This window comes from Colletes latitarsis, chromosome 11, assembly GCF_051014445.1.
Source record: "Colletes latitarsis isolate SP2378_abdomen chromosome 11, iyColLati1, whole genome shotgun sequence".
NCBI classification, from domain to species: Eukaryota; Metazoa; Arthropoda; class Insecta; order Hymenoptera; family Colletidae; genus Colletes; species Colletes latitarsis.
This window is the reverse complement of record NC_135144.1, coordinates 20,914,412-20,931,457: the sequence shown is the minus strand read 5'-3', so window position 1 is coordinate 20,931,457 and position 17,046 is coordinate 20,914,412. Positions and strand designations below refer to the sequence as shown.

The following is a 17,046-nucleotide window of genomic DNA, read 5'->3' as shown; positions in this document are numbered from 1 at the left end:
TATGCTCCCTACATGTATAATGTTTGCAGTGCAATTATTTCTTTAACCTAGGAACATTCCTCATATTATGTTTTAGGGAATACAACTATCGAAAAGTGATGTTCTCAACGTTCTTACTTTGTTACTGTTTAATATTAAGATTACAGTGAAAGCAATTAATAATAATTTATAAAATATTCATAGTAAAGAAAGACTTGTATTTATTATTTTATGAAAATATGTTAAAACCAAAAGCTCTTACACAAGTTCTGAGTCAAGCCAATACAGGTGGAGTAGAAAATACTTTGTGAGTAAAGATATATCATACATTACAAACATTCTTCGTCAAAATTATGTATATCTTTTTATATAATACAGTATGATATGTACATATTTGTACGTGTGTGAGTGTGTGTGTAATATATATTACTAAATAATCTTATTATTATTATATTTTTAAATTATAAATATAAGTACTAATTAATAGTATTAAATTTTATAATTAAAAACATGTTTTAGATTGTTAAATAGAGATGGTGGTTTATTAGCTTATAGTGGTTATGGAGATAAAGATGCAAGAGTAACTGCTGCAATTACAAGCAATATCTGGTCAGCTTATGAAAAAAATGGACGAAATGCATTTAAGGAGGATGAATTACAATTTGTATTAATGGATTGTGTGGTAATTAACAAATATTTTACTATCAATTAAGTATATATCATTTTATACAACTACTGTATATTTGTAATCATTTCCTTTAAGTATCTAAAAATTAAAATATTTAAAATATATTACAAAAATGCCTTAGCTAATAACAAAATAAATTTATTGAGTTTCTTTTGTCATGCTCTTGAGTATCAGTCAGATATAATAATGAAAGAATTCATTTTGCTACTTAAAAATCTAAAACTTTTACATTAATGAAATTATTTTAAGCATCATAAACATAATATAATGTAAAGTCATATGGTGTTGATTAAAAGAATATTTTAAGATTGCCATTTTATTTTATTAATTAATATATCTCAAGCTAATTCAAATTTCATTTTTACAAATAGTTCTTAAGTTTAGTTTAATAGTACTCATTAAAAGTATGAAGTATTTATAAATAAATTAATTGAAATTTTGCAATGCTAATCCATAATTTATGTTTATTTTACGTATAATAGAGTCACAGTACTTGATGCTAATAACTTTATAACAAAACAAAATTTAATGTAACTGTTTCACCATAGTTATAAATACATTTTTTAGTTGTTAACTAATCTTTTGTAGGAGGGCAAAGTTGTAATCACTGAAGTAGCAAATTTGCTATTATGTTTATATGCAAAAGAAAATGTAGGATTTGGTTTATTAAGAGAAAAAGCACAAGCTCTAGCAAGATATCTTGATCAACCACTAAAAACAATAGCCAATATGCCTTGAACATCATATATATAATAATACTTTTTGTTATCTATGGTATATTATGTATAAACTGTGCTGATATTCCATACTCTTAATACTTTTTTAGTAATTTTTTGTAAGAATTTATGATTTGTACAACTCTGTAAATAATATATTTTTAATAAATCGAAAGTTTGTTAGTTTAAAAATCTACAATAATAAACCAGAAAATATTTATAAGTCTTTATTGCTATTAATGTTTCTTTTCGTGAATTACTTGGATTATAAAACACCTTCCTTAGAGGTCATGCCCATTGTTTTGAAAGACATTGATGTGAAATATATATTACTCATTAAACAACATTTAATCAGTGTAACCATTTGTTTATTTTAAATGAATTACAATTAATATAAACAATTACTTTTGATATATTCTCAAATAAGAATACATATAATACACTATAATCAAAATATATATTTAAAATGACTTACATATAGAAAATCATTTTCTTTAATGTGTGTAACATTGCAAATTTACACTTTCAATATAGAGAATTTGACATTCTTTTGATTATATTCTTACAAAAATTATTTGTTTGAAAAAGAATTGTACATAGCAAAATATTAATATATTTTTAATATTAACTTATTGTAAATTACACTACAAAACCTATTGCATAGCAATTTATTTTATGTTTCATACATACAATACAATTAAAATCTGTTTTTAAAGCAAAACATAACTAAATAAATAGAAGTTTATATTTTGTGATAATCTCATTATAGTGCATTTATATAAAACGACTCAAGAGTTCATATCACCTTTTAACCGTGTATTAGTTTCACACAGTAATCTTAATTTTAATAATTCAGTTAATATTTATTTTATATATTTCATTATTAAAAAAGGAACTAAAATGACTCTTTTATCAAAGTGTAAGTTTTATGTAAGAAAAACTTATTTATACCATTAAAATATTTACTGTGTTATGTATATTTATTCTTATAAAATGGATGCTATTAATAAAGTTTGTGTGTATACCTATATATATATATGTAGTATGAAAAGTAATCATTTAGCAATTATATGGTAGATAGTACACACCAAGTAAAAAAAATCTTATAAATATTGGTCGAAGCACAGTTGTTTCTGACATATAAACATTTTTGTATGTTTAAATGATGATTAACTTACTAGCTTCTACGTATCGCATGCGATATTTACTTCAGTGTTTATAAATCGTGTTCAAATTGTCTTCATTTAATTCCCATATATATAGCTTATAACAGAAGATTTCACCAACAATCCGTCATTTATCGTTAACCGGCGGATCTTTTTAATAATTAGACAGTCATAAAGTATTATACTAAATATATCAGTATATTACTTTATAGTTTTCAATAATTTGTCAGAAACTTGGAATTTTTGAGAGAATTCATGACTGTATAAGAAGAAGGTACCAAACGTGTATGGAAATAGAAGGATATGAGGAACATCTGTAAAAATTAATAAATCAATCATGATATTACATACAGAAATAATTGTATCTAAAAAATGGTTGAGCTTTTGACCTATGTTTACTATAGTATTTCTTACTTAATATGGTATGTACTATCTACCATATAAATGCTGAATAATTTTTTTTAACATTCTACATATATTCATGTAAGAATTAAAGTAACATTATTATACCATAATAGTAATAATTATTTATATAATATTGCAAGTGAAGATCATGTTTTGTATAGATTTAAATCATATCTTCAAAATTTAATTATTAAAAAATAGTTAAATTTGTGTATTTTGTAACAATAAAGGAAAAACAAATTATGTTATTTGTGTTTTTTATATTTCTATTAAACACAAAAAGTGTAATGAAGTGTGCAAAAAACAAAAATTATATAATTTGAAATAATTCATTCTGTTTACCATTTGTCATTAAATATGCGTAATTTAGGTCTAAAATTATTAAAATTGGATATATATTATGAAATACAGTCTTGACCGAATACTTATATAAAATTAAATATTAAATAGACATGTTTACATAGAAATGAACGTGTGTCATTTGAAAGATAATCACAAAATGAGTATACTTTTTATATGTGGAATTATTTTCTTTTACTACCTAGATAGATATATGGTAATCTCCCATTAGTATCACTTATATTTATACACTTTCTCCTACAATCACTCTTGTATCTAACTTAAAACAATCATCAGTATTAAAATTTATTTTTAAATATATATAAATACTACTGCCTTCTCTAACAGTAAACATTAAACAGTTAATGAATTTAGAAATATATCTATGAAAGTACAAACTCTTTCACATACAGAGAGTTATATCCATATGCTTAATGTGACAATAGTGAATACTAATATCAATTAAATTAATGACATGAATTGAAGATGTAAAACAATATCATATTTGATATTAATAACACTGTACATTGCAATTAATTATCAGTATTGGTCCTAATTTTCCTGACATTTTTCAGTATGAAAAGTGATGATTATCAGCCAATTGATAAATTTTTAGGATCTGTTCTTATCATTATATTACAAAGTTTCTCACTGTAAATTGTAATAAACATTTTTAATAATATTTACTTATATCGTGTTAATGTAAAAATGTAATTAGTTAATAGTATCACTGAACTGTTTCATATTAATAGCTAGAAAAAGAATTTTTTCTTGTGAAACTATTATACACATATTTATATGTATCATATGTATAGAGTGTCTCAATGTTGATGGTACAATCAAGAAAAGGATTTTTTGCGTGGAAAAATTATTCGAAAACAAAATAAATTTTGTTTATTTGAAGCTTTTTATTCTTAAGAAAATTAACTTTGAATATTCATATTGTGATTTAATTAATCTTGATACAGATCATTATTTACTTTTCTATTTGTGTACAACCATATTAATACAATGCCATAATCTATTGTTTTACTATGTTATTATCTTTTGGTTTCAATACCAATTTCCATCAATCTATCACAATGATAAAGAAACAATAATCGAGAATACATGGATATGCTTGTTTTCATGTTTACCCCGCTCTAGGTGGACAGAGATATGTATAATAACACGCATTATTAATAATGAATTAACATTACATATCATATTAATGCCATATGTAAACGATATAGTCTATCAAGATCTGTTCAACCACACATAATCGAGTGTACACGTACTTGAAGAATATTCAAAGTCAATTTTCTCAAAAATAAAGCCTCCAATAAAAAAATTTTATTCTATATTTTCGACTTATTTTTTCATGTAAAATCACCCCTTTCTTGGTTATACCATCAATATTGAGACATCCTACATATATGTAGGGTATTTACCTACAAGTAAACTATCTTTTGTGTGGGGGGAGGTGATTCTACATGTCAAAATAAAATTTAAATGAAAAATGACAAAATTGTGATATAGACATTTTTTACTTTCCAACATATAAGAAACGAAAATTAAGAAAAGTTTGAAAAATACACAAAACTTGAAAACATTTTAACTACTAGAAAAAAATTATTTTTTAAATGTGTGAATATACGCATATATGTAGATAAAATTATACAAAAGTAAAAAGCTTAAAACGTAATTGCGTCATTTTTAATTTTTTTATTTTGGCATGTAGTATGACATCCTAAAAGATTGCCCATCTGTATGTAAATGCTTTATACATATAATATATTTTATATTACAACATTCTAACAGTACTTATGACAATTTATACTAGATATATTTTCCTTGTGAATAATGTTTTTAAATATGAATATATTGTCTACAACACTTCCTTAATAGGCCTTCAACAATTGACAACCTATGTTAACATCTGTTGTAAAGTGCTTTTATTTTTGTGACAGCAAAATAAATGTATTGCAAATTTTAACGTCTAGAAAATGAAAACTTATTCAATATGCGTGCATCATGGACAAAAGAAGAAAGAAAGAGAGAAAGGTATGAAAAAGTAATATATCTTTTTATATAATTTTACAATCTATTATTTTGATTGTGTTATTTGGAATAAACTGTTGTGCAACAGAAATTGTATGCATTTAAAAAAAAATTATTGCTAAATGATTTAAAATATACTCTTTTATCCTTTGCTTGCTTTATAATTTTACATAAGATTAAAAATTTTACATTAAAGTTCTTTTCATTTGTATACATCAGCATGTATTATAAAATAATATAATACATTGCTTTTGTTAAAAACGATATTTCTCTTTAGTATAACTTTATATCAGATAATTAAAATTATTATGCAAGATATACAAATATTATTTTACGTTTCATAGTGGCAATGCGAGGATTTCAATTTAGATAATTTTACGATACAGACACAATTAAAGTAAAAATTATTTTTGTACAATTTGGTACAAAAAGATTAACTGTTTACTACTAGAGATAGTATCTATATTCATTGTAGAAATTTGTATGAAAAAGATTGCCTTCTTGAATGCTATTGTCTTTTTAATTATTTAATGAAACTAAAACACAATTTTTACAATAGCTAAGTAACAATTTCCTTAACAGCATATTAATATTGGTAATTGTATGTATTAATATTTTTGTTTTAGTACATTCCTTTTTAAAAAGGGGTTTGTCATAATTTATTAATGGGATAGAAAATTTTAATTTAGTATTAAATTTTCTCCATTATTATAAAATGTATGATCCCACATTGAATTACTAAAGCCTACACCTGTCATTGCAATCCATATCTATTCTTGTCAAATGTTAATTAAAAAAAATTCATTCATCAGTGTGTGATACTTTCGGTTCTTAAAGCTTCATCTTATGTTGTTACATTATAGGTACATATCTACAGAAGGTATTATACCTTTCCACATATTTCGTGTTTGTATTACCACCATACAGAAAAAATGGAGTAATGAAGATTTGCATAAACTTAAACTTGTAAATGTAGAAACAAAAGCAGTCTTCATCTTGTCGCTGCACAGTTGACTTAATTAAACGAAGTAAAGAAAGAAAAGGACGGATTTAGAGATTACATGCGAGAACCCTTCTGCTGCAGAACCTAAAATACAATTTAATGATTGAAACTTAAGATAATATCATAAAACTTTTATGTTAAAAACTATACCTCTATGTTTTATGAAACTACAAAGTAAATCTATCCAATACATTGTATAAAATTTTTCATAATGTTTATAAATAATTTTAGCATTGTTCAGCCTCTGCATTTGATTATATAAATATTATCTTTACTATGCATTGTGTTAAAATATCTTTACAGATTGTATAAATATATTTTAATACAAATGTAATGTTTAAGAAACTAAACTAGAAACAAACTGGACACTGTGATATCATTATATTATACATTATTTCACTTTAACCAATATTCTTGAAACAGCAATTTCAAAAAGCTTTTAGTAAGTAATAAATTTTACTATTAACAAAACAGTAACATCTTGTGAATAAAAAATGGAGTATGTGTGAAATAACTCAGTCATGCAATAATGAATCATGCAGGATACAGGGTAGAAAGTAACCAAACCAATGAAAGAAAAAATTCTTTATTTGATGAATAGCATGCGATACAACAATAACAATATGGTACATATAGCAAATATCAGAGGCAGAACATGCTCATGCAAATTGGCCCCTGAATCGGCACAAATTATAAAAACTTGTATAAAGAGTTTTGATACTTAAAATAGAATTAATTACTGATCAAATTAAGACATAGGTATTTTAATTCACATTACAAAAATGAAAAAAAGGAATACTTATAAGTTTTAGATAAAACAATATCAAATAAATTATCTAATAAAATCTGGTATAAGACATTTTTATATTGTCTTATCTTACAAAATAAAGTATTTGAAATAGATACTATGTGTATTAAATAAAATAACCTATGTGTTGAAATATGAAAATAAAATTGATAGATTAAAGAAACATGACTTATAGAAAATATCTACTACAATTTTAAAATGTATATGTTTCTAAACTGATCTTTGGTTTCTTAGTAAGTGTTAATGTATTGAAGTTTTAATGATAAAATGGTAACAATTTGTTACTCAATTTATTGTAATGTCTTATTTCATTTAACCCATTAATAATAAGAGAGGTTATAGGTTACATTTAAATAAAATTAGTGATTTCTAAGAAACTAGTATTATGTAACATATTCATATTATGTTAATTTCTTTTTTTAAATCTTGCCCACATATTACTGTATTTCTTATTACAAATAGGTTAATGACATTTATACAAATAAACGTAATGATGAAATAAGATAATACTAATGACACACACCAGAGGTTCTTGAACTTTTTTAAATAAATAAACATTGTCGTAGATTTGTTTTCGTAGATGTAATTATTAATCAGAACCTCTGATATGAGCAAAATATAAACTTAATTATTAACATTAGTGGCGTGATTCTATAGTAAGAAGTACAGTATAATAAAAAAAGTTATAAAATCACTACTACAATACTTTATAATTATTTTGTGAAACCATAAAAAATTTATGTGTAATTATTTTGATTGAGATAATGATGTGAAAAACTTGAATGCGATAATGATACCTTAACACGATCCGTTGACTCTTGTTCTTTGCTATTGAGTTGACTGGCCCCATATTCGCGACTGACCACACATAAAAATTCAGCATGATCATCATTTCCATAATTATATTGAGATCCTATGTTGATTAACTAAAACAGATAAAGATAAATTGTTTAAATTCCTTGAATAAATATTAATAATCTAATTTTATTTAAATTTATGATAATTATTAGATATATATATATAATATAGGGATTGAATAGAAAGGGTTGAGAAGTCAATCAGTGTAAGTCTATTAACATTAAAACCAAAATAAATAACCACTTTACAAATTACCTTTAAAAAAATAACAATACAATGAAAAATTTAAATAAGTAAATCCATGTGTTCAGATTATCACTTTCACAGCCATTTCCTGTGTCAAGGTTTATTTTATTTGACTTTGAAATTGATACTCATATTATTTGGTTATTTGTAAAATATATTCATATAATTAAATTTCTACTTTTGTTGTATTGAATTATTATTTTTCATAGATACATCAAAAGTTACATACAATCCTGTAACAACTATTTTAAAAAGACTGCAGAGATTAACTGTTTGCAGTCAGCAGTTGTGGAAGTATAAATACTTATGCGACTCAATATATATGTATGCCTTTATAAAAGATAACCGAAGAAAAAAGAAACTACATTTAAAATAAATATAAATGCATACACATGTCCTAAGTAAATATAAGGACATAAATTAGAATACAACTGTGTAATTTAAGGATTCACTCTACTGTAAATCGATAAGAAGACTCATAGTTCACATCATATAATGTCTTCAACTATTGCACAGATAGATCATTATATGAATAGTATATCCTCTTTGCATAAGTAGTTAAAAAGCAAAGAATACCTGCTCAAACCTCCATCCATCAGACATTGTTGATATCATTTGAGTTAATTCATCTTCATGACATTGAATAACTCTATAAACATGTTTTTTTGAATCACGTAGTGGTCTGGTATCCCTTAATAAAATTCTTTCTTTGACTAATCGTATTAATTCTGTAATGTTATAAAATTCTGCTTCTTCTAACACTCCTTCTTCAGTCAAATCTTTGTTAATCACCAACTTTCCATGACGTAAATAATTTAAAACAGGGCTAAAGTATGTTGGATCACGGTCTATTAAATATGCTCCAGTTTCATCCTATACAATAAAACAATTGAAAAGTTCATTTATTTAATATGTATTTCCCAGCAGTTAATACATGCTTTCATATAAAACTTTACAATCTACTTTGTAATGATATGTGCTTTATTATACTGCATGTAATTAATTTTCAACTATTCTAATATAACAATATATGTTACATATTATACTAATATTTAATAAATTATACGTTATTTTCATATGAGTTTTAAAAGTCTGCAAAATTTGTAATATTACTGGAACATTGAAGTTTATTTTAAATATACAAAGTCTTTAAAAACAATATATAAAATTAATTTTTATAAAAATTGTCGCTCATTTAGTTATAACAGTGCAAGATACATACTATCTAGAATAAAGATATATTAATGTTTGGGTAGTTTCAAAGTTCGCGGTTATCTTAAAACATCAAACTAACCCTGTCTGAGATAAGGTCAGAATCTTCTTGACATAATCTATAGAGAAACGAATTAGGGTCTCTAGCTAGAGTAGTTTTTGCTGTTAAAAAATATGTTCCACCAACATTTAATCGAACCCACTGATTATTACACCGTTTCTGAACATGATTTTCTGTCATTTCGTGCGAATTCGTATCACTGAAATCCGCCATGCTTGCTTTAAAACCAACTTGTTTCGGTACATAGGTTTTGAGACAAGTCAAATCCATACCTTAAATATCGCATTAGTAAATATAAAAATTATTTCAGCACGTGTTTCTTAATTTAATTTAAACAGTATGTTCTATTCATTAATATATTTTACTTTCGTTTAAAAATGCAATAAAGCAATTAAAATTGAAACATTTAATGGCGGGAAAGCAAATAAAAACCATAAACAAGAAAAAAATAGATTTCAACAATTTTTTACTATTTTTCTACCAAAAAATTTAGATTTATACATGGCGTTAGATAGCAATAAAATGATAGTAAAGAAATTAATAATGTAAGTATAATGTTCAAAAGAATCGAAGAAACTTAATATTTAAATTATTAGTACGTAGTATGAATCTGAACATCCGGCAAGATACAACTAAAGTCCGTATATGATATCATAACACAGAAGTTAAACAAAACAAGCGATATTGTTTTTCGTTTCAGAAACGAAAACTTGCCTTCCGTTTTTAACGAAAATAATTTAAATCATTTGTGTATGCAAAGAAAAGAAATTTTATTAAGGGTATGTTTAACTCATTCTTTACGTAAAAATTCTGATCGCAAACGTGTCTGGGTTCGAGGCTTCATATAAATACATCTATATTCAGAAAATTACCGGAAGTCATTGCAAGAGTCTTGTGATGAGGAGTTTGTCGCCCAACGAGGGCAAAGTTTAAGAACGTTCACTTGAGCCGAGAATGCCGGTGAAAGTTGACGTAGTACCACCACCGCCCGCAAACTCAAAGCAGCCGGGTGTCACAAAATCTTTATTATACAACGGTTCGCGATTTCAAGGTTCCCAAAAATCTAAAGGCAATAGTTACGACGTAGAAGTAGTTTTGCAGGTTAGTTCTCTGCCTTTGTAGAAATTGCGCCACAAGTATCTCAAATTTCTATTCTACCTTTGACATCTGTCTACTGCGCAATGATTAATCGTGTGCCTTTTTTTCTTTAAATATTTTACAATTCATTGTATCGCAGTTGATTAATTGCATTGTTTACACGTTCAAAATATTACAGATTTAAAGTAACCTATGAAAACAATTTTAACAATATTTCTCCGTATTTTTATGCGTATTTGTAAATGATGCATACAATTCAGCATTCTAATTAATGCATAACATAGTTCCATCATGAGAATTGTACGAAAAAAAAAAATAAATAGAAATTTGTAAATAGTACATAAAAAAATTGATTTACTATTGATTTTAATTGCATACATATAAAAAGTACTATATTTATAAATATTATCTATGCAAAAACGTAATTTTTATGTAGGTGAAATATTGAATGTTGTTTTGTTGTAGCACGTAGACGAGGAAAATAGTTATTTATGCGGCTATCTTAAAATTAAGGGTTTGACAGAAGAATTCCCCACTTTGACTACATTTTTTGATGGTGAGATTATATCGAAGAAGTATCCTTTTTTAACTCGTAAATGGGATGCAGACGAGGACGTTGATAAAAAACATTGGGTTTGTATTATATTGTATGTTTAATTTCATATTTCCATTACTCTCTAATGTTACATATTCTTTTATTTATAATTACAGAGTAAATTTGAGTCATTTTGTCAATATGCCAAAACTTTCAATTCGGACACATTTGATTATGAAGCTCTAAAGGGAACTGATTTTGTTTTTATGAGGTGGAAGGAACACTTTCTAGTTCCTGATCATACCATTAAAGATATCAATGGTGCCTCATTTGCAGGATTTTATTATATTTGCTTCCAAAAATCTGCTGCCACAATTGAAGGTTTTTACTATCATCGCAGTTCTGAATGGTAATATTATTTTATATAATCACACTAATAATATATTTATAAATGCAATTAATTATATGTAAAAATAGAAAGAAATATAGATACCTATTTTACATAAATTATGTCATAATTCATAATGAATTCAATTAATAGCATTTAGAAATATATAGATAATTTGTTATTAACATAAATTATTTATTTTGTAATTGTTTGTAAAAATTTATATAATATTTCAGTATTATGTATAAACATAAATTAAGGATAATACTTCATATAATTTGTTTGTACTAAAATATAGTAATTTTCAATAATGTGATATATTCTATATACATATAACTACACACTATTTGTGTACAATATAAATTTAATAGCTAGAATTTTGTGCAAATTTTGAACATATCTTTATTATTTCAGGTATCAATCTCTAAATTTGAAACATGTTCCAGAACATAGTATACAGATATATGAATTTAGGTGAAATCAATAGTTGTTGCTCAGTTATCTCTTTAAATTCATATTTCACCTCTCCTAGCATACAGATCTCATAAAAAACATAATCTTTAAATTAGTTAAACTCAATTCAAATAAATATCTTTTTAAATTATTTACTTTAAAAGTGAGGTACTTCATGAAAGAACTATCTACTTTGACAAAGTATTTCATAGTCTTTTTTAATGTTAATAAACAATGTACAGTGTATACTGTATATTGTTTTTCCTATAAATATTAGACATGTCTTAAACGAAAAAATCGTAATTGAACGAATGACGAGGATTGCTGTGCCTCATTGAGATACGCTTGATCATAAATTAGTTATTAATATTCATTGTAAGATATTTTATCGAAATAAATAAATTGATGCTTTTTGTCAATTAAAATTAATGTTGTTGATTATTTGGTATTCTTACATACTATAAAATTGTAATATCGTTTTTAGTATTACATACAACTTAAATGTGTTTTATAGTTTAAGTAACATATTTGGCATTATGTTTAAATTGATAAAATAATATAAAATTACTGTCAAAATTTCAGAGCCTGAAATTTGAAAGTGTAAAATTAAGAAAATGAATAATTTTTTTACATTTAAATTCTATGTTATAAAATGTTTACTTTTTATAGCTGTACGATTTTAAACAATACAAAATTTATTTATCATATATTACATTTGTATATTTATGAGATCTGTCTGCCTAAAAATGATAGAAGGACAATGAATGAATTGGTGTGAATGTAGGAAGAGAAGAAATCAAACTGAAACATGAAAGTAATTTTAATAATATTATCCAGAAACATTTCTTTCATTCTGTTCAATTTTTAACCTATTTGCTTAATAACTGTTATTGTATTTCTAATCCAACCAAATTTTGTGTTATCACAAGAACTTCTAAAGTATAGTAAGCTCTTTCGTGATATTCACTTTAAGCTACACAGTTTTAATGAGCCAAATGAACAGGAAAGCATTTTACAAATATTCATAATACAAACAGAACAACAAAATTTGATACAAGTTGTCTGTTTATAGAACTTGTGATGTAACGATAACATTAATGAAATATGAAATCTGTTATTGTAATAAAATATTATAATGATTTATTGTAATATGTAATTGAAACTAATAATTTAAACTGATATATTCATTTAGTAAGTTATAGTATAGTTAACATATGGATATACTGTAAATGATATTTTTATCTTATGTAAAAGATTAAACATTAATTTTGAATCTCTTAATTAAAAAAAAAAAAAAATGAAATTTATTATCTTAAAATGGCAAATCGTTACAAAATATTGAATGTTACCAAAATAGTGAAACTTATCCACTATTTAGAATTTAGTTATACCTATTACTTACAGTGTAAAATAGAAATACCTATTTACTTTAAAATAAAATATCTATGGATTGTGTGACTTACGTTAAAATACTTTTTGTATTTGCATCTCTTAATTGTATTGATTAACATCAGTTGCTGTTTATATCTTACACAAGCGAAATATAATTAGAATTTATTAAATAGAGCTTTTAGACATTAAATACTATGTTAGATTGTGGTTTATAGAAGTCAGTAATGTTTTCTGTAGGAGTTTTCTTAATGTTTATTTGTAAGATACTAATTTTAAAGAAATATGTTTTAAAATATGAGTCTATAGAATATGGAAAATGTAATATATTATAGTACATATAATTTGACAACTTTTTGTATTATTTTTATGTATAACATGTTTTTTTAAACAGATAATGAATTAGTTTGCATAGTTTCTTCCATATTAACGTTTACATAAAGAAAATTAACAAAAATTAAAAATTAGTAATGTACTATGATAGATATATAAAAAGAAAAATTTTTAAATTTGTGTAAATGTTTAATAAAATAATATTTTCATGATATCGGTTGCATTTGTTGCAGTCAATAAAATTTAGAATTCATTTCATATTTGTGTATCATGTGTGTGTATTCATAGTTATTCGAATATTAAAACAAATAAAAAAGTATCGGTTAATGACAATTAAATAAAAGTAAGTGTATAAAAATTATGTAAACATCTGTTGTATTGTTAATTGATTATTAAATACAACATACTTGTAAAAACACTTATATGACCAATGAAATATTTATTTTTAATATAGTATAAAAATAAAATTAAAAAGTTGAAAAATGTATAAAGTTGTTGTGAATCTGTGTATAAATTATAGCATTCTAGCTAAAATGTAATAAAATTATGCTAAAGAAAATAATAATAGATTACTTCATTAAATACTAATTAATTTTCTAAGATATCATCATTAAAGTAAAATGTACTAATAAAGTAAGATATAATAAAAGAAACTTCAAAGTCATATTCGTAAACTGTTTTTTCATGTATATGTATATATTACAATTTAGTCAAAATTTTTAGTATCCATAGAATATAAACATTTAATAATTAACGGAAAATAAATACCATACATAATAAATTTTTCAGCATAAACTTGTATTTGTTCCAAATGATGGTTGATCATTGATGTTACCAATTGGTGGAGATGATCCATTCATTTCTTTTTTCTTAGACAGTGATCTCATAGATCTAGTTAAACGTTTTGACTTTAAAGTTATTCGATTTCTTTGATTCACAATTAAATTTTGCAGTCTTTTATGTCCATTTGTAGTTGCCTAAGATATATGATTAGTTATATTATTTATTCAATTATGTTCTTATAGTATCAACAAAATTTAGTATAACATAAGAATTACTTACCATAATTTTAGAACAATAATGACATAAACAATGCGCATTAGTTGATATGGATGTATTTTTATGTAATATTGCTTCAAATCCCAAGAATTTTGTATCAAAATTAACTTTAGCTTTAATTACATCAGCAAATAAATTTTGAGCCATTAACATATTATCAACAAGATTTTCAGTTTTCATTGTTTCATTTAAACGTTGATTTTTGAGCAAAAAAGACTGCATTGGTTCAGTATTGGAATTATTTAACACGTTCAAATTTTCTGATATTCTAGAACATTGATTTTGTGCATCACATGTTTCTTTAGCATTTAGAACAGATTTTTCACCTTGTAGAAGAGCTACAAAATATTAATAAATTTTGTATGATTATTTAGTTTTCAAAAACTTCGATTATTATTATTATTATTACACGTATCTATATTTAATTTACTTGCCAATAAAATTAGTTAAATATCCTGAAAAACCTTTATTACAAGAAAGTAAATGTTGAAAAGCTTCATCAAGACTTTTATCAGTGAAATATGTTCTTGCCAATAAAGATTTTTCAGCTGGGTTTTCTCCAATTATATTAGAATTAAAAATTTTCCATTGTTTACGAGAAATTTCTGCTTGCCATTCTAAAGCACAATCTTCCAATCGTCTATTGACGGAATTCAATAATTCATTAGCTTCTATTAACTGTTGCGGAACAAAAACGTTCCCTTTATTGAAGGGAATGCAAATATTTTTTTTAACTATTGGTCCTTCATCGATTGTTGTCATTTTCAGTTAAATAAATATATTTTATAAATAATCATTAATTAAATCAGTTTACAAGTTGTATAAGAAAACATGTGTAAAAATATATATTTAAACTAATTTACGCTACATTAGTCTTTTATTAAACAATTGAATATTTTTAAATGGCATACCCTGTGATATGTTAGTAATTTGATTTTTAGAAAAATATCTATCAGTACTAAATTGTTCTGTATTAGAAGATATCTAACTTATTAATTTTTGAATAAATGATAATAAAATTTTATTTTATATGGAATTATACTTAAAAATTGAAATCAAAACACTACTTAATATACTATTACTCAACTTTGATATCGAATATTAAATATTCAAACTTTATACAATAGACCACTTTTAAAATTGTCATATTGTAAATAAATAGAAAAAATAAAAGTAGTGAAATACATGTTTTACTATTGTAAAATAAATAAAATTTAAGATTCAAGTTGTACAATTGTATTCAGTTGTTACAATGAAAAAAATCTTTTATTATTAAAGATAATATTTATTGTTTAATGCAATTTTAAAATGTGTATTTATACATAGAATAGCTAAATATTAAATTACATTACAGTTTTGTTAAAAAAAAGGATTTGTTTAATTGCGTTTATAATGCAAATTACAATGTTAGGAAAACATGACAATAAAATGGAATTTTATGTATGAAATACGATTATAAATTGCTTGATTTGTTTGATATAATATGTTCAATAGTATTAATTTTCTTATTTACAGTATTATATTTGTAAAAAAAGTATGCATCGAGTATAAACATAAATAAGTTTTTGTTAGTGATAATTAATAATCAGAAATTATCCTTTCATTCACTCTTTTCCAATTACTCGGATGGCCCCTTGCACTATATTTTTAATATTGGTGAATATCTTCTTATTTTACAGTCAAATATATATATACAGCAGTAGTGAGACTCTAATGTTCCTTTAACTCAATTGCATTGTCTTATAAGTTTCTATTACTAAAATGTATTAATCAACAATTAAGAACAATTTAATGCTATAGTTATAAATTCATTTTAGGACAGTACTAAAATTATTTCTGCAAGTATTATGTAGTGTCTATTGTACATTTAGTAATACAGTAGAACTTCAATAGTTGTAGGAAAACAGGGCTCAAAATTCTTGCACTTATTGGGGTAATCAATCCAATAAGGAACCATCTATATCTATATAGTCTATGTTCATTATTTAGGATCCATACGTGACCTCTTTACGATCATTGGATTTTTACCAATATTTGTTTTTGTCTCAGATGGAAGATATAATACTTGTTGATTAGTAATTACCCCCAACACTTATGAATACAATACGAAGAAGAAGAATTAATTACATACAAGTATCAACGTTCTACTGTACATTTAATATACAAATAAGCTCGTCTATATATATAATTAATAGTAGTCGCTTTTATATATACATATAATTTAATTTGAATCTTACACAGTACAAATACATCCTCCGTTTTCTTGATAT

At 24.3% G+C, this 17,046-nt stretch overlaps 4 protein-coding genes and 1 long non-coding RNA gene across 6 annotated transcripts; 3 read left to right on the top strand and 2 right to left on the bottom strand.

The window, feature by feature from the left end:
- The first annotated feature begins 56 nt into the window (after nt 1–56).
- Nucleotides 57–2,014, top strand: Lamtor2 (Late endosomal/lysosomal adaptor, MAPK and MTOR activator 2). The gene is made up of 3 exons (XM_076778274.1): nt 57–286; nt 499–661; nt 1,256–2,014. Exons 1-3 carry the CDS (start codon nt 219–221, stop codon nt 1,403–1,405), a joined length of 381 nt encoding a protein of 126 aa, XP_076634389.1. The 5' UTR covers nt 57–218; the 3' UTR covers nt 1,406–2,014.
- A 3,226-nt stretch (nt 2,015–5,240) lies between these two features.
- LOC143348258 (uncharacterized) lies at nt 5,241–6,347 on the top strand. The gene is made up of 2 exons (XR_013080739.1): nt 5,241–5,336; nt 6,197–6,347. It is a non-coding gene; the product is annotated as an uncharacterized LOC143348258 (long non-coding RNA).
- Nucleotides 6,282–9,748, bottom strand: Inc (BTB/POZ domain-containing protein inc). 2 transcript variants are annotated; one of them, XM_076778271.1, is made up of 4 exons: nt 9,543–9,748; nt 8,825–9,121; nt 7,942–8,070; nt 6,282–6,420 (listed from the first exon to the last, which is right to left on the bottom strand). In XM_076778271.1, exons 1-4 carry the CDS (start codon nt 9,732–9,734, stop codon nt 6,391–6,393), a joined length of 648 nt encoding a protein of 215 aa, XP_076634386.1. In that variant the 5' UTR covers nt 9,735–9,748; the 3' UTR covers nt 6,282–6,390. The 2 variants fall into 2 exon arrangements, with proteins under 2 accessions (XP_076634386.1, XP_076634385.1); XM_076778270.1 differs by lacking the exon at nt 6,282–6,420 and having other exon boundaries at nt 7,339–8,070.
- Nucleotides 9,749–10,389: 641 nt separating this feature from the next.
- On the top strand, nt 10,390–12,702 carry LOC143347927 (glucose-induced degradation protein 4 homolog). Its single transcript, XM_076777589.1, has 4 exons — nt 10,390–10,622; nt 11,085–11,252; nt 11,331–11,563; nt 11,957–12,702. Exons 1-4 carry the CDS (start codon nt 10,476–10,478, stop codon nt 12,018–12,020), a joined length of 612 nt encoding a protein of 203 aa, XP_076633704.1. The 5' UTR covers nt 10,390–10,475; the 3' UTR covers nt 12,021–12,702.
- A 1,301-nt stretch (nt 12,703–14,003) lies between these two features.
- LOC143347929 (uncharacterized) lies at nt 14,004–15,609 on the bottom strand. The gene is made up of 3 exons (XM_076777590.1): nt 15,211–15,609; nt 14,780–15,114; nt 14,004–14,694 (listed from the first exon to the last, which is right to left on the bottom strand). The coding sequence occupies exons 1-3, from the start codon at nt 15,536–15,538 to the stop codon at nt 14,503–14,505; spliced, it is 855 nt and encodes a 284-aa protein (XP_076633705.1). The 5' UTR covers nt 15,539–15,609; the 3' UTR covers nt 14,004–14,502.
- Between the last annotated feature and the right edge of the window lie 1,437 nt (nt 15,610–17,046).

What these genes read in the sequence shown, in the direction of transcription:
- Lamtor2 (XM_076778274.1), top strand. Translation starts at nt 219, where the DNA reads ATGTTAAAACCAAAAGCTCTTACACAAGTTCTGAGTCAAGCCAATACA. An exon ending in GGTGGAGTAGAAAATACTTT is followed by an intron (nt 287 to 498) that starts GTGAGTAAAGAT and finishes AACATGTTTTAG; the next exon opens with ATTGTTAAATAGAGATGGTG. An exon ending in TTGTATTAATGGATTGTGTG is followed by an intron (nt 662 to 1,255) that starts GTAATTAACAAA and finishes AATCTTTTGTAG; the next exon opens with GAGGGCAAAGTTGTAATCAC.
- Inc (XM_076778270.1), bottom strand. Translation starts at nt 9,734, where the DNA reads ATGGCGGATTTCAGTGATACGAATTCGCACGAAATGACAGAAAATCAT. An exon ending in CTGACCTTATCTCAGACAGG is followed by an intron (nt 9,122 to 9,542) that starts GTTAGTTTGATG and finishes TTTATTGTATAG; the next exon opens with GATGAAACTGGAGCATATTT. An exon ending in ATGGATGGAGGTTTGAGCAG is followed by an intron (nt 8,071 to 8,824) that starts GTATTCTTTGCT and finishes TATCTGTTTTAG; the next exon opens with TTAATCAACATAGGATCTCA.
- LOC143347927 (XM_076777589.1), top strand. Translation starts at nt 10,476, where the DNA reads ATGCCGGTGAAAGTTGACGTAGTACCACCACCGCCCGCAAACTCAAAG. An exon ending in ACGTAGAAGTAGTTTTGCAG is followed by an intron (nt 10,623 to 11,084) that starts GTTAGTTCTCTG and finishes GTTTTGTTGTAG; the next exon opens with CACGTAGACGAGGAAAATAG. An exon ending in TATCATCGCAGTTCTGAATG is followed by an intron (nt 11,564 to 11,956) that starts GTAATATTATTT and finishes TTATTATTTCAG; the next exon opens with GTATCAATCTCTAAATTTGA.
- LOC143347929 (XM_076777590.1), bottom strand. Translation starts at nt 15,538, where the DNA reads ATGACAACAATCGATGAAGGACCAATAGTTAAAAAAAATATTTGCATT. An exon ending in ATATTTAACTAATTTTATTG is followed by an intron (nt 15,115 to 15,210) that starts GCAAGTAAATTA and finishes AATATTTTGTAG; the next exon opens with CTCTTCTACAAGGTGAAAAA. An exon ending in ATTATTGTTCTAAAATTATG is followed by an intron (nt 14,695 to 14,779) that starts GTAAGTAATTCT and finishes CATATATCTTAG; the next exon opens with GCAACTACAAATGGACATAA.